At 38.0% G+C, this 27,942-nt stretch overlaps 1 protein-coding gene across 4 annotated transcripts; it reads left to right on the top strand.

The window, feature by feature from the left end:
* The first annotated feature begins 1,055 nt into the window (after positions 1-1,055).
* On the top strand, positions 1,056-27,835 carry LOC131061620 (uncharacterized). Of its 4 annotated transcripts, none has more exons than XM_057995396.2 (4): positions 1,056-1,497; positions 6,787-6,835; positions 6,966-7,086; positions 27,074-27,397. In XM_057995396.2, the coding sequence occupies exons 1-3, from the start codon at positions 1,242-1,244 to the stop codon at positions 7,051-7,053; spliced, it is 393 nt and encodes a 130-aa protein (XP_057851379.2). In that variant the 5' UTR covers positions 1,056-1,241; the 3' UTR covers positions 7,054-7,086; positions 27,074-27,397. The 4 variants fall into 4 exon arrangements, with proteins under 4 accessions (XP_057851379.2, XP_057851378.2, XP_057851377.2 ...); XM_057995395.2 differs by lacking the exon at positions 27,074-27,397 and adding an exon at positions 27,461-27,835 and having other exon boundaries at positions 1,058-1,497; XM_057995394.2 differs by having other exon boundaries at positions 1,058-1,497; positions 6,787-6,847.
* Positions 27,836-27,942: the final 107 nt, after the last annotated feature.

Genomic DNA, 27,942 nt, shown 5'->3' with positions numbered 1-27,942 from the left:
ATCCCCTTGTTAATATTAGCACCAAGGGTGCCATTATCAAAAGCTTAAGAGTAAACACCATGAAGGTCATTGGCAATCCATTCTAGGTTGGCCTTATAGAATTCAATAGGGAGGCCATCCGGGCTTGGTTCTTTGTCAGATTTCAAGGAGTTAATAGCAACAATGATTTCCTCAACAGATACCCTTTGGTTGAGGAGGATGGAGTCTTCAGGGGAGATTCTAGTGGGGATCATGGTTCTGCACTTATCTCTAATGTCCTTAACATTGGCATTATCTTCAAAAGTCAATAGGTTTTTGTAAAATAGTTCAAAAGCACCTTTGATACTGGGAAGGTCAATAATTTCCTTGCTATCAATAATCAGCCTATCAATCTTTTCCTTGGACTGATTATGCTTAAGTAGATTAAAAAATAATTTGGAGCCCTTCTCCCCATATTGTAGCCAGTGGGTGCGGGCCCTTACCATAGCCCCACAGATCTTGACTTGCTTGTGTTTTCTAAGAGCTTCCCTAGTATGCGCAACATGAGCAACCCTGTGAGTGCAACTAGGGTTGTTTTGGATGTCAAGTTCTAAGGAATGTAGCTGGTTGGTGAGAGATTTCTCAGCAAACCTGAAGTCTTTTGCCTTTTTTTGTCCTTATATTTAGTAAACTTATCTCTTTATATATATTACACAAATATATTTAGTAAACCTTACATGAATAAAAGATAGATAAGAGTTGATCAAAATTTGAATTTGAATTATAAAATTTCAGGGTTCAAATTCATGACCATAAGATTTACCCATGCCTTATTAAATGAGTGAGAACATGAAAAAAAAGTGAGACAAATAACAAAATATATTAGATAGATAGAAGAAATGTATTACAATCACATAATTTGAATAAATATATTAAAATATATATCCAAGAATATGTAAAATGTGAATAAATATATTAAAATATATGTCCAAGAATATGTATAAATGATTAAATGATTTTCTCAAAATAAACATAAAACTAAATGGAAAAAAAACGAATATCCAAATTTGACCATTACAACAAAACTAAATGCTTAAACCCTTAAAAGCCGAACAAAAACCCTACATGCGAAGGTCGCTCGCTCAAAACTAAATGCTTAAACCCTTAAAAGCCGAACAAAAACCCTACATGCGAAGGTCGCTCGCTCAAAACTCAGTCTGCAACATTGTTTCTCGTATCAATCGTTTTCTTTACCTTTCCTTGCCTTGCCTCGAGCGACCTCAATGGCGGCCCGTTATGGAGCATCTTCGTTTTCGAGGGGTGCGAGGTCTGCGTTTTATTCATTCAGAAATTCCTCTTCGGCATCACAAACAGCCAGACCTCCTCGCAGAATAAGAAACCTGTTTGAAAATGGAAGCCCGGGCATCAACAGGCGAAGACTTGCACAGACAATGGTTCCTTTACACGCTGCTGTTTCTTCCGCATTGCTCGTTACCCGCCTCAGCATCAGCTCCCGCAGTTCCCACTCCATTTCTCGCGGTACACTCCTTTTCACCTTGCTCTGCCCCCTTCCATTTACATTTATTAAAAGCATAGCATTGCTTCCATACCCAATCCATATATATCTATTAGATGTTATATAGAGTCATTTTTTCAATTGCCTATCTTTCATGATTAGTATTCACAAAAACTTATGCTTGACAAGGCCGAATGGTCTACACGTGGACACTCACTGTGCCGGTTTGAAGTTGTGAGGTTCGGACTCGAAATATAAACCTTGGCATAGATTTTACCATAGCTGTGAGACTTGGCCTTGGCATTGGTATAGATTTTACCATAGTAGTGAGATTTGGGCTTCAGTTTGCATTTGGCAGGCCCAGACTCGGTGAGAAAGATCGCTGCTTTTTGGCAAATTAATAGGTCAAATATCATTTCAAATCACCCAAAATTTGTCTAAATAAATACTGTTTTCGTATTGTGGGTGGCAAAATAGAACTCTTAATAGAATGAGGGACAGGACAATATCGTTTCAAATCACGAAAAATTAACGTTACCCAAAACTGCTAGAAAACAGTGTTTCTCTCTTGTGGGTGCTGGAGAACAGGAATCTAGATGTTAGAATGAGGAAAAGAGACACAAATGTGCAGCTTTTAGGTACTTTTTCCCTTTTATCAGTTTCTAAGTTCTAACACATCTAAGTAGAGTCAGCTCGACTTGGGCACTGACATACCTTGAGACTCTTGAGTTTTTGTGATACTCTCCTAGTGTCTTAAAGTTGGCTTACTGTTGCCACTAAGACTTGCACCTGACAACCGGTTACATATACGAGTGAGGGGCAGAGATACAAACGAGCAACTTGTAGGTACTTTTTCTCTGTTATCAAGTGCCAAGCCATCAAAGTTGAAAACTGGCCTTGCTCGGGCTGACACACCTTGGGATTCTTGAGTTTTTTCTCCTAGTTTCTTAAGTTGGCTTACTATTGCCACTGAAATTTGCACCTGACAAGTGGAATATATTTCTTTGAATTTCATTCTTAAGAATTGTTAAAGATTGTTCATACCTCAAAGCTTTCAATAATTGTTACACCAGATGTCTGCTGGAGTTACGAACTTGTTAAAATTGGTATACATATATATATATATATATATCTTATAGGACCTTAGTTAGGCATCCAGGGGCTGCGAAAAAAAGAGCACAAAAGCCTGAATGTCGGCAATGTGAAGATCACTGGGTCCAATCCATAGTAAAAGTAGATTATCGTACCTTTATCACCATGCAATTACAAAGGAAGAAGGATTTTAAACCCACATAGCCTGTTGTGTTTTTACAAGTATAAGTGGGTAATATGACCATAAAATCATCTAATGTCTGAAACTGGCAAAATAAAATTCTTCCTCCATTACCTTCCATCATACAGACTGGAATAACAGCAAATAGAATGAAAGGAGCTTAATTTTAACTTATCCAACACTGCCACCTGTGAAAACATTATTTAACACTTCGGCTTTATTTGGTTGTGCCCTCATCTGATGTCTGAAACCGGCCAAAAAAAATTCTTCCTCCATTACCTTCCATCACACAGACTGGAAAAACAGCAAATAGAATGAAAGGAGCTTAATTTTAACTTAGCCAACACTGCCACCTGTGAAAACATTATTTAACACTTTGGCCTTATTTGGTTGCGCCCTCCTCACAACACTCAGCATTGGTCATCATAAGATCAAAAGGAAGGACATTGTCCAGCATCTCCAGACATTTAAAGAGCTTGATATGGCTCTTCAAAAGTGTGAAGGTGATCAACGATGCAATCCACATGCACTTTAGCCAAATCTTGAAGAGTGTCTATATCCTCATAGAGCATGTATGTACCAATCAGCACTGGAAGCATTGACACACATGACAGAGATTGAGCTATGCCAAAGACTTTTTTGAGTCTAATGACTGACAAATATCAAGCAAAATCTTCTTCATTGCATCATGGACCTCCCTACTATCATTCCCACCTACTTCCTTTACTAGCCTCCATAGCTATAGCACCCAAAATTCACAAATTGGGGTTTGTGAGCTCGTGGACAATCTACTCCCACAGCCGTAGCATCCAAATCCGCAACTTGAGGTTTGTGAGCTTGTCGGCAATGTAATCAGATAGCTGCTCTACAACTCTTTCTGGAAGGCGGAAACATCCATAGACAGTTTCCCTATCAAGGGTGATGAGTGAATCGTTATCATTGGTCCTAATCTGTGTAGTATCAGGGTCATAATGATTTATGCATTCCAATAATAGGTCTGGGCTTTGCACAGCTACTGGGAAATGAACCGCTTGTATTAGACCACTCTCAACCATCCTTTGAGTGATGGGAGTTTTGTTTTCCCTATTCAGCCTCTCCCAGAATTCAGCCAAGTTTACGTGCCCTAGTCTAGCCAGTTTTTGGCAATGTATTGTTAGGCCTGATAGGTGTTCATAGCCAAGATATTAGTACTTCATTTTGATTGAATTTTAGCTCAAAATTGTGCCTTGGGAAAAAATTGGCAGAGTGATGGTAGGGGAGCACAACTTTCACCGTTGAATTTGTGTGAAAAATGTTCATTTTGAACAAAGACCGTGACTACAGAGCTGGGAGAACTATAACTTACTAGTTTGCTGCTATTTGAGTACCCTTTGTGTGAAATCTTGTGCTGGCATGGCCAATTTCTTCTGTTTTGTAGTTCTGTTCTTTGTTCTCAAACCCTCTGCAAAATTATTACTCAAACACCTGTAAAATGACTTGCTTTGAGTTACCTTTCCTTTATAATGCCTTAGCATTAATTTTCCTTTTGGCTCTGACAACATTCAATGCTAGGTAGGTGGCCTCTTTTGGCGTAGCGTTGAAAACAGAGTTTGAAATAAAGAGAAATGACCTTTTGAGAGGTTGTTGAAACCATGTTGGGGCTCTACAGAGGTTTCAGAACCTTATATTATCCCCTCCTTGCTTTCTTTTCTTCTTTCTCTTTGACAAGACTTTGCAATCTTTTACTTATGAAGCATGGTTGTGAGTTTGATGTTGGGCTCCGACAAGGTTGTGAAAACCTTGTCGGGCTTCACAAAGAGTTTCGAAACTCACTTTCTTCAACAAACATCTTTCCTTTTGAAAGGCAGAAGTTTCATGAAAGTATTGAATTAGGGATTAGACTTTGACAAGGTTGTGAAAACCTTGTCGGGTTCCAACAATGGTTTTGAAACTAAGTCTTCAAGCTGCTAGCAAAAGAATTGAAGTCCACACTTCTAAAGACTTTGAAAAAGGGACATTTTGGAAACCAAAGCACGATCCAACATAAGAGAGACTCTAAACAGTTTTTTAAGGGAAATACTTTTGGGGTGGACAAAAGTGAATGCTAAAGACTTTGTTAGGTACTGAATGGGTTATAAAAACCCTGTCGGGCCCAATGACAGTTTCAGAATCACCCTTAAAGGCTGAAATTTTGTAAAAGACTTTAAATGTTTCCTAATTTGACAAGACTTAGTGGATTTTTAGAGGCGTGGAAAGACTCGGTAAGACTGCTAGGGACTTAAACCTTTTCACTTAATGGGTAAATGAAATTTAGAAAGGGCGTGACCAAATCCACTGCAACAGGCATTCAAAGACTCTTCTCAGATGTAGAAGTGGTGGATAATGTTAGGAAAGAGTTTGACAAGTTCATCTCAATACGAGATCATAGTATTTGTGTTCTTCAAGACCAATACAAAGAAGATGCTCATAAATGGTGGTACCTCCATGGGCAAGATTATTTGTTCCTCTAGCCTCTTGCAATCAAGATTCTATCACAAGTATTTTTTATTTTTCGACATTTGTATTGTAGACTTTAGTACTTACCATTCTTTAATTTATTTTTTATGTTGTGGTGGTTTTCTCTACAATTTCAATGGGTTGCAAACCATTCTTTGGCTGAATGGAATTGGGGCATATACTCCTTTATCAGCCCAGTGAAGCATGATTGGTTGGCTGCAAAAGGAGAAGAAGACTTGGTTTATGTCCATTCCAACTTGCATTGTCTAGCATATAAGCAAGATCATTACAAGGAAGGGGCAACGAAGCATTTGGACGTAGCCCCTGAGTGTACCAACTTGGATGCATCTATTGTAGAGTTTGTTAGAGTCACTATAGATGATGATGATGATGATGATGATGATGACGAGACTCTTACACATGATGCACCTTGTGGGAGTGGCATTGCATTTACTTGTGGTTCATATGATGTTGAACCAAATGATGACCATGATCTAGATCCTCTTGATGATTGATGAAGGTTGAAGACGATTATACAATTTTTTTGTTATATTTGTTTTAATTTTTGAATTCTGTAATTGTAATGATTTTCGTTTTAGTTGTCGTAGACTTATATGATATATGATATAAGATATAATATTGAAAATTTGAACTACCACTACCATTGATCAATGATGAAGTAATTATACTATCAAATGTATTTACATGCTCACACATGTGCAACACACACTTCACCACCCACCCTCCCCCCCCCCACACACACACAATTTTTTTGCCGTACCAGCATACCTGTATGTGTACCCGAACCAGCAACATAGTATAATGATTATTGTTATGAGACTCATCACTGGGCTTACCTCTTTCCAATGAACTGGCCTTGGGTGCCTCTTGCTCAAGTGTACTGAAACATTAGCCTTTGCAGGAACTATTTAATCATAGACTATGCAGTCTAACTTTGGCTTGTAAAGTGAACACTTAATTACAATAGTGTATGAGTTGTTATCTTGTTTGGGATTTACTGATTATCTAATGTATTCAATTCTAATGGTTTGGAACCCAATTTAGTTTGACTAGCATGATCTATTAGCTGAGAGCCAGCCTTTGGTTTTTAAAAATTTAATGGTTGTATTTTAATTACGAGTTGCATGTTCTAATTTTAACTTAGCATTTTAGTGAATTCCTTTGTGCTCAGATTGTGAATCTAATTTGTTTATTAGCACTATAAATTATCGGCTTATAGTCAGTTCATTTTTACTTAAAGAGTTTAATGTCAATGAAATGGAATTCTTATATTATAGGTAATAATCTTGTGTAAAACTTTGTCTGCATTATGATAGATTTACATTGTTCTGAGGCATTAATTCTAAAGTCTAAGACAGGTGATACTGCCCATGTCACTACCTTGAGAATATAACATACTTAAAACCATGTCAGTGACTTGTTTTTTTAATGTTATAATAAATTGTAAATTTTGTTGGTTAATATTTTCTATTTTAATTAATCATTTTTAGTTGTGGCCAGTTACTGGGTCATCCAAATATTGACTGTGCTTTTCTGCAATTAGGGAGTTATAAAGAGACCCTTACACATACTGTAGGTTTGATCAAGAGCAGGTCATCCACACGGTTGTCTACTTCTTAACCATTTTCTTTCCCTTTACAGTGATAAATCTTATATTGACCAAGCCCCATGGTTGTGGGTAGATGTTACTGATCAAATGTTGCCAATTGTTGCTGTGTGCAGGGCTTCAGGGCCATTTCTACTCTTCTTATCAGATGCTGCCGGTGTCGGGAGCTCATCAGACCTTGCTGGTTTGAAGCCAATTCCATGACTAATGAATGTGCTGGAAGATGATCAACTCAAGGCAAGCTTCATTTCCTTGTAATGATATTTATTGAGATTCTCTACTCAGAAAACCTTGGCAGCCTGATAATATGTGTGGCTTTTTCCCATTATTTGTATTACAAAGAATGGTCACTGTATGTGTTCCTCTTATGTTTTCAAGTATTTATTTTCTTCTTTGCTGTTTTGTGGTGAAAGCCATTTGTGATAAACTAAGAATATTTTGATCATTTTACATTACAAATTAATAAATTATATAGTACACCTTTAGACACCCTAGGTATGGCCGCTTTTCTTAATTTTATTGTTTTTAAAGATAATTTAGCTGTGGGTTCTATTTGGGTCCACTCCCTATTTTATAAAATGCTATTACAAACTGCTACTATCTTTCCACCATTAAATAGTTAGATAATTTTTTTAAGGTACGGTTGCTTTTTTATATTTATTTTTTATATAGATAATTTAGATAATTTGCTTTTGGGATAGAGATTAACTCTTTAGCCGGGAGATTTGGCATGATTAGAGACAGATATCCTTCGCCACCTTTGCAGGCGAATTCATTGCAAGACATTTCTCATTAATGCATGTCGAAGAAAGTGCCTTCTAGCCTTTATTCAGCTTCCTCTGCAAGTTTATCAACTAGTTTATCTCTGCAATCGCATACAAAACAGGTTAAGTTGCTATAGACCCTCGATTATCAACTAGTTTATCTCTGCGATTGCACACAAAGAAAATCAAGGAGCTACAGATTCTTGAAGCTATGTCTGGTGAGGAGCCGTTTGGATTTATTACGAGTGTCTACCCTAGACCAATCTCATGTTTTGGTGCGGACACTCCCATTTCTCTCTTGGCCTCCACCTGTCAAGTCTCCTTCAGGAAAATCATGGACCTAAGGCTGAAGAGGCTCCTCCTATTCCTTGAGCCAACGGTTATCCTGGCCATTAAGCTCATCCTTGGCAGTGGGCATATTAGCAGGGATGAATATCCTCGCGACAACACCAGCATCTCATCTCGGTTTGTCGCCTCCCTCATGGATCTAAAGCTTGACAAACAAGCAGTCTGGACCCTCACCAAAAGGCTATTTCCTAATGACATCCTACTTGAATTGCAAGAGGTTCTTAACAAGGCGCGACATGATTCCGGGGCTCCTCGGCCGAGCGAGAGAATTCCTTTTCAACGTTCCCGACGAGCTAATCAAATTCTACCCTTTTCTGCTTGACCTTACTGGCAAGGACCTTCAAAAGCATAGATCCTGTGTAGGCATGCGCCTCAGATTCCTGAAATGGCGTTTTTTGGGGGAAAATCCGGAAGATTTGGGCAAGGGGGAAGAGCTTCTAGAATTTGCCAGACTTAATGGTGTCTTGCCTTTAAAAATAGAAGCGGAGGAACCCCAAGCAGAATAGAGCAGGTGAGGTGGTTGCAGAGGCTCAGGTCGTAATTCTGGTCGGGGAAGGGGTCTTCCTTCGAGTAGAGGTTCTGGAAGAGGCCAAGCTCCAAAGCCTCCATCAATGCTAGAAGAAGATTCTTAACCAGATAGGTGTTTTAGGCTGGGGTTTTTTCCTTTTGAGGCCGTCTCAAAGCCCTTAGTTGGTTTTTTAAATTTCTCTACTAAAATAAAAACTTTCATAAAAATTCTGCTATGCTTTCATTTCTGTAGCTTTAAACTTTGAAAATATTTTTGAAAGCTTGATGAGGTTTCATAAGGATTAATGTTTCTAAGTAAAACTCTATGTCCAATCCGACCCCAGAAAGTTTTTGAGGGCTTTGGAGTTGGTTTTCCTTTTCTGTGCATACTCAGGGTTATAGTTTCATATTGTTTGTCTTTAGGCCCTTTGGGCTTTTTGGAAATCTGGGATTTAATGCTGTAATCTTTCATATGAATTAATATATTAATCTGACAAAAAGTTAGCTATGGGTTCTATTGGGACTTGTTGATGTGTGTTTTATGCAGATAACATCTCAGAATAAATTACCAAGGTAATTTACCCTCTCTTGAACAAAATCACCTTAGATGCTAAGAATGAGATCAACTAAAATGATTCCAAGGTTTCTACATGTTAGGTCTTGATCTGTGGGTAACTCAATGGTCGATGTGAATTGCTGTGTTCACTTGGGGACTTACGCAAATGTTTGGATTATCTTCTTCAATTATGATGATGCGGAATAGGTGAACTGACAACTTAGGATTTATCAATATGGCTCTGGATTTACTTCTTACTAAAAAATGGGCAAAAGGAATAGGGTTCAGGAAATCTATTCTAAGCCTAAGAATGTAGGAAATGATGAACAGATCTAGTGGAATCAAACTAGGCAAGGTCTCACAAACAGGTATTGACACAAGCTTAGTGCAATCGTCTAAGGTATACTTAAGGATTTTCAGACTATCACCATCAAAGGTTGACACCATCCAAGTTGATGCTTGTCAAGGGATGCGTAATAGTTGAAGTTAAGCTTACTTAAATTTCCAGTTGACCACACAAGGCGCACTTACCATTGGCAAGAGGCTAGTGGTACGGACTAAGGATTCCACAAAATATATTCAACAAATCTTTCACTCAATCTAACATACATGAAAAATAAATTCTAATTGAACTTTCTAATCTAACTTGGAGGAATTGAGAACCATGAATGCAAATACAACACTTGAAGAGCAAAATCAGCAACAATTGAACAATGATTATGATTCAAATAGCTGCAACATATACCAACAATTCTACAAAAACTCTCTTTTACAAATGAGAGACAAGGAGGTATATATAGAGTCTCTTACAAAATGGATGGCCAAGATTGATCCAAGATCAATGGCCAAGATCATGCCAACAAAACCCTAGAATTGCCCTAATTAGGGTTTACATAAAAAATGGTACCACCAACATATGGCCCAATGAAAAGATACCTAATCATCAAATAGGGAATCTTCTAGAAGATTCCTCCCCGCATCTCTCTCTCTCTCTCTTTCTCTCTCCTAGCATACTCCAAGAATCTAGCCAATACTGAATCTAACTCTTCCATGGAAATGGTAGGCAAGGTATCCTGCTGTAAATCAATCACGTCCAATGAATCCGAACAAGCATCCAAAGTGTTCTCCCAATCTGGCATAAGCTTCTGCGAACTATGAGCATGAATCAACAGAGAGACCAAGTCATTCATCTGACTCTTCTTCAAAGAGTCCAATTGGCAAAAATACATAAACTTCATCTTGTCTCTTAATTCGGCTATGTGTAAACCACTTGCATCACTAACATCAACACCCAATAATTCCTCAATCGAGGCAAGGATCTTCATCTGAATTTTTTGAATCAATCACTCCATCTCCATACAGCTCGACTGGGCGTTCTCATAAGTTGATTTCTTCATGGCTAATGAACAATACCAGCCATGGAAATCGTATCTGTCTCTACTGTGCACAATGTTCTCGCTGACCAAGGTGGAACGAGGAATCTTCTTCAAGCCTGGAGGCGTGGAATAGTCTTCTCTTGAATATGTCAAAATTCTTCCCAAACTCCCTCCAAATATTGGATTCTAAACACGAGCCCGGTTGTCCTATCATATGCATGGACAAACTGAGTAAGGAAATCATCTGCCTGCTTTCTTGCACTCTCAATCCACTTTTCCACCTCCAAGAGTGTATCTCTCGCTGCCTCATAGTGTGAATGTATTCCATGGTCAACTGCAATAGGGGAAATAAAGGGGGATTTTCACGCCTTATCCTTGCAATATACTCTCTAAGTCGGATATTTTCTTCTCTGTACCTTTCCTTCTTTGCGATTTCTCTGTCTAACCTTGCGTCAATTGCCTTGAGGTTATCACCAACCTCTTGAAACTCTTGCTCTTTGGACGTACGACCAAGGGCAACGAAAGTGATATAAAATCCATAGGAGTAGCAATGTCTGTTGTCACGCCTGCAATAGGAACAACAATCTGTGCAATTCGCATTCTTGTCTCATCTCTAGCTATGTGCGACAAAATCTCAGCTCTCTTGGGTTCCTTCTCCTTAGCACTCCTAGCTAGGTAGTCATCAATGTCATCAATAGGTTGTGCCTCTATCATCTTCTTACTTTTCTCCATACTTCTCATCAACCAATCAGGAATAGTGGCCATTTCCATGCCATCATCGAGACGCATTTCTCGATCAAGTCCTCTCAATGCCGAGATAACATCATCATCATTGTCAGGATTATTCCTGGTCAAATCATATATCTCATTTCCCAAACTAACTTCCAAAAGGACAGTAGGGGATCCCGACTGATCATCATTCTCATTTGGAGGTGCAGATGTCGCTGTGGCATGTAACTCCTGAATATTCTCTGGTAGTATCACTGTGTTGGAACACTGTTGGGTTTCCTTGTTTTGCTTTGTTACTTCAATCACTTTAATTGATGAGACACTGAGAGGTGGTGAAAGAGTGATAGGTGGAGGAATGATAGTCTTCTGTTTCTTCTTCTTCACCTCCTCAATCTTCTTCCCTTTGACTCTGACTTCTCCTGGCGTGTTCTTCCTTCTATTCGGAGCTTGACTCTCTTCGTTTGCGTGAATCCTGACATCACTGATAGTCCTCTGATCATCCTCGGAAGTAGACTCTTCCGGCTTCGTCCTTTTATAAGTGAAGGGAACACCCATATCAACTAACTTATTCATTTGTACATCTACCCATGCACGGGAGAAACTCAAGACCTCTCTCATCAATACATTCAAGTCAATCTCTTCTGACTCTCACCAATTAGGCAATAAGATTGTTTTCTTCATTTCACTCTCATACTGTGGATGCGTATGATCTCTGTCATCTAACACTTGATCAGGAATGAGGAAAAATCCACACTTCCTCATGAAATCCACTGACATTTTGGACCATCAGGTTGGCCCATTAATCTTCTATGTCAACTTTGTGAATGAACTTCTCTCCCCTAATCCTTCCTACTTTCTTATCTGGATCAAATCTTTCTCTCTTCTTATATGTTGCAAATCGATAGAATGGAAGCTCCTCACTTGCAGTGTTGGCGGCTGAGGCAGATTGACAAACCTTTGACGTCTTCTCAACTGAAATAGGAAATGTCATGCCTGTCCTGTGCTTCTCTCTCTGAATGACATCAAACTCTAGAAGTTGTCTCACTACTTCCAACAAGATCATTCTGTCGGTTGGATACCTAGGAAGCTTGTAGGGTTCGGATTGAAACCCATGAATCCTAAGGTATGTGAAAGTGGGAAACTGAATATGCCATGATCCATATTTCTCTATTAACTCTATTGCCTCCTTGGATAATCTTCTGTGGATTCTGCCTTGCAGCATCCGCGTGATGTACATAGTGAATGCATCATTCACTCTCTTATAGTCTTCAATTTTATACATGCTTAGTTGGGGGTAGCATTCATGACTCATGAATTGTCCTTGCCCATTCCCGACTTCACCTTTGCATATCAATCCTTTGTATGAAACAAATCGTGCAAGCAGGTATACTAGGTAGGAAGTCATGGCGAATGACTTGGACCGCTCTACATTCCTCAGGTGAAAGTCCAGATTGTCACTTATAATCTTAGACCAATTACTAATGTTCCTCTAAGACAATCCTGGATGAAATAGAACATCCATCCATCGAATATTGCACCCTGCGGCATTCCCATCACTTTGTTGAGTAGGAATATCAAATCACTATACTCCTCTTTGAAGTCTACGCACATGAGTGTCTTGGAGCCTTGGAATGATGAGACCTAGGCTCTATCATCCATTCTTTGTTTATCATTTTCTTGCATGCACCCATCTTCTTCGTGTATCTATCTGTATATTCATCCTTGGTCGCATCCTTCATGTCTGTTCTGCATGGAATTCCGAACACCTCAGCAATAGCATCCTCAACAAGGTAGGCAATAACAACGCCCTTAGGAGTTTTGATCATTCACATGAGAGGATCATAACACTGTGCACACTTCAGGATGAACTCACTGCATTGTATGGATTGTGGAAATCCAGCGGCATGAAAAATACCACTCTTCATAATGTTCGCATATGCTGGGGAAGGAACCTGATTTCCGACTTCGAACATCTGTTGTCGCCTCTGGTTCAGGTCTAGGAAATGCATGTTTGTATCTGTTATCTCCTTCCATTTGGACGAAATCTTGAGCTCTGGATAAAATCCAGTCTCTAGCATCTTCTGTAGTTCCTTCCTTTCCTTAAATCCAGACCTTGACATCGCACCTGTACGAAGCTTGAAGTTAGACTTAGGAAAATAAATAATGTTCTTGATAAAATTCCTGACTTTCTAGAGATTTTAGCTAATTAGAGCATGAAGTCAGGAGAATAATCCACACTCTTAGTAGATCTTAACAACTAGATTCAAAATGTGACAACGTCAGGGCGTGGAAACCCTCTATGAAATTCATTAATACCTCCTTATACTTAGAAATTATGCAAACTAAAGTGCAAAGGAGTATACCAGATCAATGATGACTAAGGAAAGGTGTGAAAGGTTGTGTTTTCACACAATGTCTGAGGACACCTTCCGCAGTCAACAATGGAGGTCACAAATCTGAAGACAACCTGCAAGTAATAAATTAACTTCAAAAAACCTGTTGCAATCCTTCAAAAATATGCACAAACTTGATAAAAATGAGTCTTGATGATGAAAATAATTAATCTTGGAAACATAGTTATGGCTGGTAAAAGATAAATTTCTGAGGACAAGCAGCCATTAACACAGTTGCAGACCTTAAGACAGCCTTCTAATGGTCTGAAAATGTTCCCAAAATGCCTCCAAAATGTCTCCAAATGCAAATCACTAAAGTTACAGCTGGCTGGGCAATAAAAGTTAATTCTGAAAATTGAATGTACAGCCAACAATGGAGGTCTAAATCTGAAGCAAACTCAAATCTGAAGCAAATGACAGCAAGTAGGGAGGCAAAGGTGGCATCAAACATGCATTGAATTCACCAAAGTATGCTCCAAGCAAAAATCGAACTTTTCCAGCCATGGCGCCATTTCTAAAATTCTGAAAATGTCTTCAATGTAGCTCGAATCTGCAACAATGGAGGTTTGGAACAGCAAGCAACAATGGAGAATAAAATCGCCAAAGCTCTTAAATGTCAAAAATCACCATCCTCAACAAAATCGCCAACTTCTACCAAAAATCGCCAAACTTGGGAAAAATCGAAAAATTTGGAAATGAACTTCAATGGCAGCTATGGAATCGATAGCTAAGCTGGAAAAAATGGAGGAGAAAAGAATCTTCAACCCAACACTCCACTTCAGCACTTCGCCAAAATTCACCAATAAGAGAGAAAAATCGCCTTTCATGGAGACACCTAGTAGATTTAATAATAAAATATTGCTAGAGACTCCTCTCTTATACTTGCTTTTGCCTCTTACTTTCACCACACAAGCAATGTGGGATAAAACACTTGCTTATATACTTGTTTGTCAAAACCAACTTGCTTCTAGAAGGTTAAAATATTAAATGCTTATTGCAAGTTATTAAATTTTTGCTTTTAAAATTTTAAATAATCATTAATCAGCATTTAAAAAACAATTAAAATGGGGCTCACTTATTAATTATTTCGATTTTAAATCAGAATTGAGCCTCCAGGGGAAAATCGACCTGGGTTGGGATTGAAAAATCCCATTAAAATCACTTAAAATGTCAAAATAATCCCCACAAGGGAAAATTGACCTTAGCTTGGATAAAAATCCATGCAAAATTTCATCAAAATGCATGCAAAACAGGCCAGGGGAAAATCGATGGGGGTATGGACAAGGAATCCACACTCCAAATTCACTTCATTTGCAAAAAACACTCCCCGGTGGAAAATTGACCTCAGTCTGGATGAAAATCCGGACTCAAAATTCATCAAATTGCTCTCGGTGGAAAATTGACTTGGGTATGGACTGAGAGTCTGCACAAAAATGCGCACTAACTTGTCACAAAACAGCTTGGTGGAAAATCGACCCAAGCATGGAATCATCCTTAACTTCATCCACACTATAGTTCCGCACTCCAGTTCGCACTCCTGGTGGAAAATCGATGGCAGTCTGGAAAAATCTCGACACAGTGCCAAATTTTAGTTCTTCCAGGGGAAAAACGACCCAAGCATGGATAAACAGTGGTGGAAAATCATAGCTAGTATGGATTTCAGGGGAAACCCATATGTAGTGTGGATTTTGAGTGGGGGAAAAGGGTGGGTAGTCTAGAATATGAGGGGAAAAGCACCTCTAGCATGGAATTTGACCTTTTAACCCTTGGAATATGGATCTCCCTTAGGAATTTGACATTTTAACCACTCAAAATCACTTAGAAACTTCAAAACTAGATTGGACTTGGGCAAATTTTCCAAAAAATTGAGCGAAACACTAGGAAATTATCGGGATAAAGTGTGAATCAATTTAAATAATACCTTAGGAGTGAGAAAATAACTCCAACAAGTCTGGGGATATCTTGGCACTTTAAAATCACCGATGCGTGTGTTTAAAAACACGTTAACGCTCCAGAAGGTTAACACTTAGACAAAAATTAGGATCATTTAAATTCCAACGTTAGCAACTTGATCCTATAACTTCAAAACCCTAAACGGCACTAGGCATGATCAACTCCAACAAGTCTGGGGATATCTTGGCACTTTAAAATCACCGATGCGTGTGTTTAAAAACACGTTAACGCTCCAGAAGGTTAACACTTAGACAAAAATTAGGATCATTTAAATTCCAACGTTAGCAACTTGATCCTATAACTTCAAAACCCTAAACGGCACTAGGCATGATCAAAACTCCGAGACTTGGGCACGGGAAACGCAAAATTGCCCACTAAGCAACCAAAAACCCTAACCTAACAATGCAGAAAGCAGGAAAAGAGGGGCTCCCCATTAGCAATGGGGCGATGTGTGAAAAGGTCACAACAAGACTCACTCTCAATTTTGTAAAACAGATTACAAAGTGCTATATCTTTCCCTCATTACATATTTTAAGCTTCCATACATATAGTTATATTCAATTAAAAAGGTATATACTATACCATGAATCTAAAGGCATATTATTATATTAACAATGCTCTTACTTAGCTGCCAGCATTACTTAAAGATCTAAATATTCCTGTTTAGCTTGAATTATTTATTTCCTCAGAAATGGAAGGTGTAGTGAATATGCTGGAGATTTCAAAATTCTTGTTCCTCAATATCACCATTAAGTTCTGCACCACCATTGTTATATCATTGAAAAAGACTTCCACATTAGAGAAATGGTTCTCTGTTGCAGTCAATTCCACTAAGAAAACCTCCACTTATATTTCATTGGTTCCATATTGTTATTAAATTCTTCTAACACCTTTGCCTTTATGTCGATATACAGTTTCCTTTTTACCTCTGTCAAATATGCAGAATTTAATTTTTTACTGCTATGTCTTCCACCCTAAACTTCAATCTATCTGCAAATATAACCACCACTGCTGCATTTAAAATTGAAATCCACTGCCTCTCAGAACCTCTACTCACAGGATCTGTTTGATGAAATTCAGTGCCTTTGCATCCAATACTTTAAAAATCTTGCCCAATCGTTCATCACTTACTTTCCATTGCACCACTCCAAGTCTGCTACTGTGCCTTTTCCTATTCATATCTGCAATACAGCCTCCTCTCTTTTCTCTTAAACTAATAGCAATGCCAAAAATACCTTTCCTGCAATCCCATTAAAAAGACTAAAGAAGCATTCTTAAAAGCTTACTGCCTGCCTTCATTGATCCCTTTTGTATTGATAATAACTAACTCTCATGCTCTGCTTGATCTGATGTACACCACCTAGTCAATTAAAATTAAGCACTTCCTTTCCCTTAAAACTTGATTATATCAGTGAATCAAAAGATGGCTTTGGAGGTGGTAAAGGACTGTTGAATTCATTTTGCAACAATTCATCCAGCTGCCACTCCGTGGGATCCACATATATTTGGCTGCTCTATCCTTTCATTTGCTAGTATATCTGTAATATTACAACTTTTCCTATAGCAATGTTTAAACAAGATGAACTGAAACTCTTTCTTTAATATCGGCAATTCTTCTAGAATGTAATTTTTCTAGTCATTCACTTGACCTTCAATAGAGCCATTTATAACCACCTGTGAGCCTCTTTCTACCAAGCACTTAAGGTTACAATCCATACCTTTGGACATACACATTCCTTCTAGAATAGCTAACAATTTTGCTTCACTGTTTGTCTTGTTTTCTAAAAAGAAGGAATCTCCGTCAATAAACTTCCCATATTCATCCTACAGTACCACCACCTTCTAAACTTGGATTCGCCCTTGCTGCTCTAATCGCAATTTATTTTGAGATTGCCCTCCATAGACAGGCTCCATTTGCTGTTATTTCTTTCAGTCTTTTCTCCTATTAACCCTTTAATGGGGGCTTTTCTTATGTTAATTGACTTGATTGTAAAATTGTTATTTCATTTGTATATGCTTTATTGCATACCAAGATATTTTCATTGGTCAATTAAAGTTCATTACTATTAAACAAGTAATCATTCTTAGCTGAACCCCCATGCGATTGTGTGATGTTTTTGCGAATGCTTCTACTTCTAATCCCATTTCTTGATGCTCATGATTTAGTGTTGTTGGACCCCCATGCGATTGTGTGATCTTTTTGCGGATGCTTCTACTTCTAATCCCATGTCTTGATGCTCATGATTTAGTGTTGTTGGACTCCTTTATCTGTTTCTAAAGATTGAATTAGGTGAACATTAGCAGAATTTTGCCAACTGAAGGAGTATTAGAGGCAGAACTTATGTATGGCTACTGGATTCTCCTTATCATACAAGGAAGCCTTTTTGTTATGAAGTTCTCCCTCACCTTGCCCTTGCAAGATGTAGGGATAGTGCTCTATGCCCCTACTGGTCATGGCAGGACGGGATTGGTTAATAAGTATTCTGACTTGAGTCATCAGGGTCAGAACTGAGATACGACCATTATCCCTTGGTGGGCACCATTTTGATGTTCAGCACTGCAAGTGTTAAGACGCGATTGAAGGGAAGGTTAAGAAACGATTCAATAAGGTTAAGTAAAGCACTAGTTATGAACAGTCACCTCTCTTACAAACAGTTGTAAACATATGAGGGGTTGTGACTTCTCACCATCTATGGGATCAATCAATAACTGGCAGTCTCAGACTCTCAATTATCAAATTAAGCAGCAGTCTTTATGCTTGAACTATAATTGTCTTCCAATTGATATGAATTAGGAATATTATATAGATATCACAGATTGTTACTATTTTGTATATTTATATTTAAGTCCATCATTACTCGTCACTAAGGAGTCCATGCATAATAGAATAGATATGATGATTCCTTTAAAGCGTCATCCAATCTACTGTTCCATTATGGAGGGAAGGTGTGGGCATATAAGGAAAGCAAGTAGCCTGGTGGTCCATTCGAGTTAAGTTGGAAGGCCAACTGACGGATGTAATTCCGTGCCGCTGAACTTGATGGATAGGCTCAAGGTGCCTTGTATGATCTCTTGTGGACTTCATATTGTGGATGGGTCATTGGGTTAAACCTGAAGGGAATCCTCATGCACATTATTCAAACTCTACTAATGATTAAGATAATGTTCCTAACCCTAGTAGGAAAGATTGATCTTATATCTATAACATGATTGAGGGGTCTCAATTAGGATCGAATTGGTAAAGTTATACCTCTAACCATCTTACATTTCTTATTTGAATGGAAATTGGAATTTTAGGCCAAAAACTAGGGCATTTACAAAAGGAGACATTACAAATGATATCAGAGCTATGATCCTGCCATCCTGCAAGGGAAAGATGAATCAATGAATGAGTGCTCTGTGTTTCGTTTAGACCTGATGTATTTCCAGCATGTCTATGATTACTTTATGCTAACAGTTATATTAATGCCATTCAGACATATATCATTGAATGATTGGACTGAAGATGATAAAATTGACCTACAACTAAACAAGTAAACTCTCTTTTGAGGAATTGATGAAGGTCATACCATAAATCTGTCATATGTTCTGACTACTATAGTCTACTAAGTTTGATACTGATCTGTCATACACTCTTTCATGCTTGACACCAAACTGGCATATGTTCATACTCAGTAAGTACCCTGGTATTAGGGACCACGGTAATTGACTGTCATCTCATCAATAATATATCAAACTGGCCAAGGGACAATCTCATTGCATCAAGGCCCATGGCTTACCTAATGACATCCATAAGTATAATATTCATACACCATACCATGTATAAAACATTGGTCCTAAGTGTTTTAAATTGTTTTAAATCTGTCATATGTTCTGACTTTTTACATAAAAGACATTGATTGAACCTACGTCCTTTGATTTGTATAGAGCTCATTGTAACAACCTCCATAAACCAGATTCTCAAAACCAAGTGACCGTGTAAACAAAATGTAGTTTGCAAAATAATATAGCTAGAGGAAGAGCCTAGGGATTTCCAACTCAATGAGTGTACAAGCAACTCACTTAGTCTCTACTATAAGGCAAAGTTGTGAAATAGAGAAGAAATCAATTCCTCGAGTAATTATCATTCAAGGAAGGAGAGAAAACTTATTGAGATCTCCCACTTGAGGTAAAGACCAAAACATATTCTAGTCAGTGTTGTGACGTTTTCACACATTGCCCCATTGCAAATGGGGACCCCCTACTTTTTAGGCCGTTCTGGTCTTTTGGCTTTCGTTTTTGGGTCTTTTCGCAGCAGTTTTGTCAGTCTCTCTAAGCTTGCAAGTGAGTGGGGTCAATTTGATCAAGTCTACTTTTCGTTTGAACTAATTTGGTTAAGTGTAGGGCTTGTTTTGGTCATTTTAGGGTTTTGTCCTTCGGTCCTAGATTTTAGGGGTTACTTTTAACTGAACTTAGAACTGGAATCCAGACCCTTCAAGGTACCTCCCAATAAAATTTAGCGAATTTTGAGCACTTACTACTTTAGTAAGTTTCACTGCCTCTTGAATTGGTGTAATTTTGCCCAAAATCAAACTTACTATTTTTAGTAAGTGCTATCCTGACCTATTTTGTCCAAAGCCTAACATTTTGAAACACTTACTATTTGGGAAAATCTATTTTTGGCAGGTTCTTCACAGGAAAACACTGAAAACTGAACATCCCTGAAGACGCTGAAGACTAAACGTTCCTAAAGATCATTTCTAAATCCGAAAGAGTCAGAAGGCAGACAAGTGTGATCAAAATTTGGCCAAGTATGGGAACCAGTCCAAGAATGGAAAGCTCAAAAAATCATCTAAGTTTAGAAATTCACATCAATCCACAAATGTCATCTTGATTCGAAAATGGCCTGAAATTTGACTAAGTCTGAAAATATATAAGATCTTCTAAAACCTAGAATTTGCATTATAATTCCTAGAGATATGAAACCACTCTCAAACATCCTGCCAATATATACATGAAATTTAACTTAAAGTAAATGCCACTTATACTTAAATGTTATATTTTGTGTATAGATTCTGACAAAGAGAATGAGGAAAAAATCATGAAAATCCTTCCCCAAGTCAATTCAATGCCCAAGTTTGGACAAGGGCGCTAAAACATGGTGTCCAAGGAAAGCGTGGAAAACATTGAATTCCTTGCCAAAGGCTAAATAGTGCCCTAGGAGAGAAGGCGACGCTAAAGGGGGGTGATGAAGGAAAATGTTTAAAATCATGAATTCCTCCACCAATGCAAAAGTCCGCCCAAGGAGTACATAGGGCGCCAAATGACAAACATCATGGAAAAAGTGGAAATCACCAAATTCCTCCACAAGCATGGAATTCCGCCCTAGGACAATGGAGGGCGCTAGAGTCAAGGGAGCAAGGAAAATGCAAAGGAGTGAAATTCCCTCACACATGAAAAGATCCACCCCACTCCTCAGGAGGGCGCCAAAGTGGTGTGCTCAAGGAAAGTAGACAAGGAATGGAATTCCTCCTTCATGGAGAATTAGCGCACAAGGCATGATCAGGGCGGCCTCAAGGAATTCATAAAAATGAAGAAATCCATTGCATAGTGATTATATCACCTAAGGAAGAATATAGGTGCCAAACAAAGGTATCTATGGCAAGTATGGAAAGAATTGATTTCCTCCATCAAAGTCAAAATTCTATGCCTAGTCAAGAAAATTGAAAATTCTTCCAAGGCTTGGAAATGATGAATTCCACCATTTGAAATGGATTCCATGCTCAGGTTTGAAAACTCAAAAATTATCTAAGGCATGAAAATTCAAGGGTCAAGGAGGAATGAGAAACAAAAATCCCCTAGGGGAATTTTTTGAAATTTCCATTTTTAGACACCAAATCTTATTAGAATCCAAATTTTTTTACGGATTTGGAATCGTGAGAGATTTCTCTCTCTAATGGACTCGGGTTCTAAATTTAAAGAAATTATGAAAAAAAACTTTGAAAATTCCTCTGAAGCACAGAAAAGTTGAAAGCTTCATGAAAATCCTTCACAAATCAAGAAGTTTTTCTCTCTCCTAGGGTTTCTTGCCAAGTGGCAGCCGGGTCAATGCACCTTGCATTACTGGAGCATCTCCTTGCATGCAACCGTCACATTTATGGCATTGTGGTAGATTCCTTTTGCATGCAGCCGTCACATTCAGGAGATGATGGTGCATTTATGGCATCATGGGCGATTTTTGCATGAGGGTACATTCATTGCATAGTGGGCACTTTTTGAATGTAATGGTTAATTAATGCTTTATGGGTGCCATTTTGGGTAGGATTGTAATTAATTGTATATGGGCTTTATGGGGTATTTATTGCTGATTCCCACCTTGTTGCATCTTGAGTGGAGAATCTTTTGGGGAAACCCTAATTAGGGTTTTGCCAAGGCCAGAAGCCTATATAGAGGGGCGACCGCCCTCATTTGTAAAGGAGGGAGATTTGTATGAAATTGTTGCAATAAGTTTTTGAGATAATAACAGTGAAACATTGTTCTCTGATGGTGTCTACTTAAGTTATTTTTTCAAAACTTGCATGGTTTCACCTTCCTCACTTAGAGTAGAATTTTATTCTCAAATGTTAGATGAAGTGCTTTGATTTCAATGAAGAATGTAATAGTGTTTGATGAATTTCCATGGTTCATACTTTTTGCATCTTGTTGATTATAAGATGCAGTGCAAAGTTAGCTTGAACCCCCAAATTTATGCTAAGTTCGATTGTGAATAGTCGTTTGGATTGTGCCGTGTTGGGTATTCAAATGCACTTTCTCAATGTGAAAATCCTTCAACATTCTCAGAAGATTGCACCGGTTCTTGTGGAGTTGTAGTTAATTTTGGCGAAGCAAGGCTTGGTTTATTCGGAATTTGTCCACCAAAGCACTATTCATTGATATCATTGCTCTTAGGAGTAGATTTAGATCCTTCTAAACCCTTTCCCTTTATTTTCAGTTAATTTTAGTTCGTTCGAAGCAAAAGCATCACATAATCGCCATATCCAATGATGGAGTTCCAACCACAACAAAAAAGTGAAAGAACGATCAAAACGTAAGGCCCCTTGGATTACCAGCAATCACATCAGCCAACTGAGTCACGTCCATAGCATAAAGGAACCTTGGAGTTGATTGTTTGAACTTCCTGCAATCTTAGCATGCAATTGCACTTTGATCAAGAGAGAGCAAAGTGACCATTAGGCAACTTTATTCTGTGTTAGGCGCTGTCATAAAAACCACGTCAACAGTCAGGGTTGCAAGTAAGATAATATCAGAGCTGCTCAGCAGAAGCTAATTGTACCATAAACTCTAAGGATTGATCGAGATCTGCCTAGTAACAAAAATCAATGAAAATGAACTTCGCTCGAGGACAAGCAAATTTCAGGAAGGGCAGACTTTCATGTCCCCTTAATTCTCCACACCGCCCTTAGATGATTTCAAATATAGGTTTTCAGAAAATCGTCTTACTAGTAAGACTTCATGATTTTCTTTTTAAAACCAAAATGTTAGGCATTAAACAGGGCAACAATCATGCACACGGACAGTGATTTCATCATTAATCCAACAGCAACCTCAGGCAGCGATAATGATAATAGTTCTTATCAAATAATGATTAACTGTCCCGCCTTTCCTTACAATAGCTATTGCCCAAGCCACAATAAAACCATTGATCAAGTGTTAAGATGCGATTGGAGGGAAGGTTAATAAATGATTCAATAAGGTTAAGCAAAGAACTAGTTATGAATGGTCGCCTCTCTTATAAACAGTTGTAAGCATATGAGGGGTTGTGACTTCTCACCATCTGTGGGAGGATATAAATATCCAATCCAAGCAACCAAGAAGGGTATCGGAAGAAAAAGAAAAGCATTTGATCAACAAATAACTGGCAGTCTGAATTATTAAATTAACCAGCAGTCTTCATACTGGTCAAAGGAATTGGGTATGCTGTGTAATGCATGTCATTCCGATTAAGTTGAACCATAATTGTCTTCCAATTGATACGAATTAGGAATATTATATAGATATCACAGATTGTTACTATTATGTCTATTTATATTTATCTCCATCATTACTCTTGTCACTAAGGAGTCCATCCATAATAGAATAGATATGATGATTCCTTCAAAGCTTATCCAATCTACCGTTCCGTTATTGAGGGGAGATGTGGGCATATAAGGAAAGCAACTAGCTTGGTGGTCCATTCGAGTTAAGCTGGATGGCCGAATGACTGGACGTAATCCCATGCCCCTGAACTTGATGGATAGGCTCAAGGCACCTTGTATGATATTCCGTGGGCTTCATAGCATGGATGGGTCATTGGGTTAAGCCTGAAAGGAGTCCACATGTGCATTATGTAAACTCTAATGATGATTAAGAAAATGTTCGTAACCCTAGTAGGAAAGATTGATCTTATATCTAACATGATTGAGGGGTCTCAATTAGGATCTAATTGGTAAAGTTATGCCTCTAACCATCTTACATTTCTTATTCGAGTGGAATTTTTACTTTTAGGCCAAAAACTAGGGCATTTACAAAAGGGGACATTACAGATTGCTCATTACAAGTTCAATAATGTAAACACAACAGAAGAGGGAAACAAATCCAAGGCAATGACATTCTCCAAGAAACAATAAATAAGTAGCTGCAGCAATGCATGAAAACTCAAAGCTAAGTCAAGCAACTACTCTCTTGACATTTGAGGTCAAGAAGAATTCAGTGACGGGCTTTTGTTATTTATTAATTGGTTCTGAGATAGGCATTGCCTGACCTTTCTAGTAATAGTTGATCCTGTCTGATGATATCACTTCCTGTAAAAGAGTTGGCCTTAAGAACAAAGAGCCTTGAAAGGATGTCCTTTGCCCTTTTTGTACCCCAATTGTCCCCTCTCTAGGGGGAAAGAGATTAATATAAAAACAAAAACAAGAGAGGAGAGGATGTTCCTACCAATGATAAATGCAGACAGATCAATTTTAATTTGAGAAGTATCTGCATCCATGGATAAATTCAACAAATTAGAACAAAATTAGCATGGATGGGCCTTAAAACAAGGAACCGTAAGTGTTGCTTATAGCAATATCAATAATTGCAAAATAGCATGTTTTAATGCCCTGACTTTATTGTTAACACGCTTGATTAACTGTAAGTGTTTGCAAAAATACCAACTGGCTTACAAATATACCAACCTAACACATGAAAGATAGATTTGAGTAACATATGTATCATGCATATTGAATCGAATGATCCGTAATTTGCTTTTTGAATTACGAATCACCAAAATATTGTTCTGTTCTTGTTCTAGAACTGTTATTTAACCTTTTGGAAGCTGAACCATATTCAAACAAACTGGAAATCAATGTGAAATTACAGCACACTTAACACCACAGTTTTCATCTGAGAAATCCCCAATTTGGAGGAGAAGACCCAGCTTGGTACGTTCCAACAGTATTTCAAATAGTTGTATTACTTGTAAAACAGTACAAAAGTAGGAACTAGAACTACAATAGCTGTTTCAACAGTCTGTCTGGTTTGCTATGAACTGGAACTGTGTTTTGGTGCTCTACAATGCTATCTCTCCCTTTGTCAAAACTTGAAAGAAGCTTCAATATACTTACAACCTTTTCCTATTGTGGCATAGTCCTTTTGTGAACTGGATGCTCACAAAGCCTACATGACTGGAAATGAAGTGTCAAAAGTCACATCTGTTCGCATTCTCCAACTGCTGCTTGCATGATGGCATTTTGCCACTTTGGATGAATTCATCGTAGCATTTTAACATTTGCTAGTTCAGGTTGATACTTTTGCTGCTTTCACCAGGTGGCAAATTTGTCTATCATAAAACGATGGGTATTTGGCACATTTTGGAATAAAACAGTGTTCCGCAGAGTTTCCTGATGAGGGGATCGGTTTCAGGGACGAGGGGACCAAGGGCCTAAGTTTGGGGATGGCGGGGGACGATGACAGAGGGTGGTGAAAATACTTATGGTACTTGAAAAATTAGTTATAAAAAGGTGTAAGGAATCAGTATATGAACTATAAATGAAACTTTGCACTATGTCAAGTCTACATTAATAAACAGTAAAAACATGAAAATGATTGCATTGGAAAGTTGAAATTTGAACATTAACTATGGTGGGCAGAGTTTTGGAACTTCAGGAGCTAAGTGCAAATCAAGAATAATTGCAAATGAAAATTTGGCATACTAAGTGAACTTTAAAGTTTAAAACTAATAATTAAAAAATTTTAAAGCGTAAAAGATGTGGAAATGATTGCGTAAACATTAAGAATGGTGGGTGGAGGTTTGAGGTCAAGGGCTAGTGCCCCTTGCAAGGGTCTTGAATCTTGATTATGGCTTTGACTATAAACATGCAGAGATTTGCAACCAAGGGATATGTATCGTGTAGATTTTTATGATCATGATTCATCATGGCCTATTACTTGCTTAGATTTATAATTTCATGGAGGTTTGGGGGCAACACCAAAATGAGATTGAGGGTAGCAACCCTTGCAGGGGTCGGGCTGAGAGAGAGATGTAGAGACTGGGTCTAGATCTGGGGGGAGAGAGAAGAGAGTGAGATAGAGAGAGGTAGAGAAAGGATAGAGGAAGAGTGATAGGGAGAGAGATATTTGTAGAGTTTAGGGGAGGTAAAGAGAGTGAGATAGAGAGAGCGAGAAAATGCTGATAGAGAAACTTGCTGATTACTGAAATTCGACTAAGTGAAAATTTATAAATCTTCTAAAACCTAAAATCTGCATTATAACTCGTAGAGATCTGAAACCACTTTCAAACATCCTGCCAATATATACATGAAATAAATGTTATATTTCATGTATATATTCTGATGAAGAGAATGGGACTAACTTGACAAGGGTTTCGTTTTCACAAAATTTTCACCGTTTTTTGCTTTGGGTCTGAGTTTTTGAGTGGGGGCTATGGGAGACTCCTAGGCCTCCCTGAGACTGCCAAGGGACTCTTGGGTGTCCGTGGGATGTTTGGATGTCCCCAACAAATCTCCGACGTCTTGATGGTGGTGGAGGGATGGTGAGGGTATGCCCCATCCTCGTCCCTGCATCCCAGAGATGTCCCCATTCCAGAAACGTGAGGTTTTGGGGGGACTCGTCCCCATGGTTCATTGGAAAAAAACATCATTTCTTGTTCTTTAATTCACTTTGATCCTTTTTAGATCATTGAAGGTAGCCCTAAATAAATGAAAGATTGAAACCTTTACCATTAATATTTTTAGGAAAGGTGCATGATGTCTGGAAAGGTTTGATTTGCTCTTGATTAGTATTATACCTTTCTATTTAAATTCATATAAAATTGGTTCACAACTTGTCAAGAGAAGGTTGCAGTTGATGGAATATCTAATGTTGTAGCAGTTTTGGCTCCAAGCTTTTGAAAGATTCTTCATCAGTTTCTGTATTTACTGATTTGTCTTTTGGAATATCAGCAATGAAATGGCTAAGCTTTTTTGTGTGTGATAACAAGTTCAAATTTCACAAAGTGAATTCTTCGAACATCGTACTGATGCAGCACTGGTGATTTTTTCAAGTTAGTTTGACCTCCTTTCTGATTGTGGGTTCATGCAGTTGATGGAGAGCATTTACCTCCTTTCCTTCGGAGATTTTCTTAGCGACATGCATAACTGATAAAAACGATTGTATTTTCGTTTGGCAATATCGTTTCTAGTTGAAGTGAAAAAAAATTAAAACATATAATTAACAGGTTTTCAATTTTTTTTGGTCTAGGCAGACACATTGATAAGAGTACGTTGTAGGTGTCCCTATGATAACCACAAAGTTTGAATCAGACTCCTAACTCTGTTATTGATAATATGAAACTGGATGAACTCCTCTGGATAATTCGTTCTTTGCTATTTATTGATTCATGTGCTTATTTGCACAATTCCTGAATTCTTCTTGTTAATTTCACAAACTTAAGTGCCTTTAAATCTGAACGTTGTTTTTTAATTACAGGTGCTAGAAATTCATCTGGATTTAGTTATTTCAGCTCCCAAGAGGGAATCTTGCGAATGACTAGGGTTTCTCTGGATAAATATATTAGAGAATGAATGTTTACTGTAAGGAGCAACTATTTGAACGTATCAGTGCAGTCAAAATAATGCAAAATTCAAATAATGTAAGATTTGATACTTAATAATTGCACCAACAAAATTCTTAGACTGCATTCAAGATGATCTTTTGAGGTTTTCTTTTGAAATACAGGACTATTTCGATTCTTTATAGTTCTCTTCTTGATAGGAGCGGGAATCAGTTTATCATATGGTTAAGATACTTCGAGTAGTCAACTTTCAACTTGTTCAATATATTTTATTTTAGCGGTTCTCTTTAGTGGTATTGTTTGCATTGATATGTGAACATCATAACATTTAAATTTTTGTTTTTGGATATTAAACCCGTAAGAGGTTATGTACATCGAAACAACTGATTCTCTTGTA

Source organism: Cryptomeria japonica, chromosome 4 (genome assembly GCF_030272615.1).
Source record: "Cryptomeria japonica chromosome 4, Sugi_1.0, whole genome shotgun sequence".
Lineage (NCBI taxonomy): Eukaryota > Viridiplantae > Streptophyta > Pinopsida > Cupressales > Cupressaceae > Cryptomeria > Cryptomeria japonica.
Note: the sequence above shows the minus strand (reverse complement) of the source record. Positions and strands in the feature narration are given on the sequence as shown.

Coding starts and splice junctions, on each gene's coding strand:
- LOC131061620 (XM_057995393.2), top strand. CDS start 1,242: ATGGCGGCCCGTTATGGAGCATCTTCGTTTTCGAGGGGTGCGAGGTCT. Junction 1,498..6,786: donor TTCCCACTCCATTTCTCGCG/GTACACTCCTTT, acceptor TTCTGCAATTAG/GGAGTTATAAAGAGACCCTT. Junction 6,848..6,965: donor AAGAGCAGGTCATCCACACG/GTTGTCTACTTC, acceptor TGCTGTGTGCAG/GGCTTCAGGGCCATTTCTAC.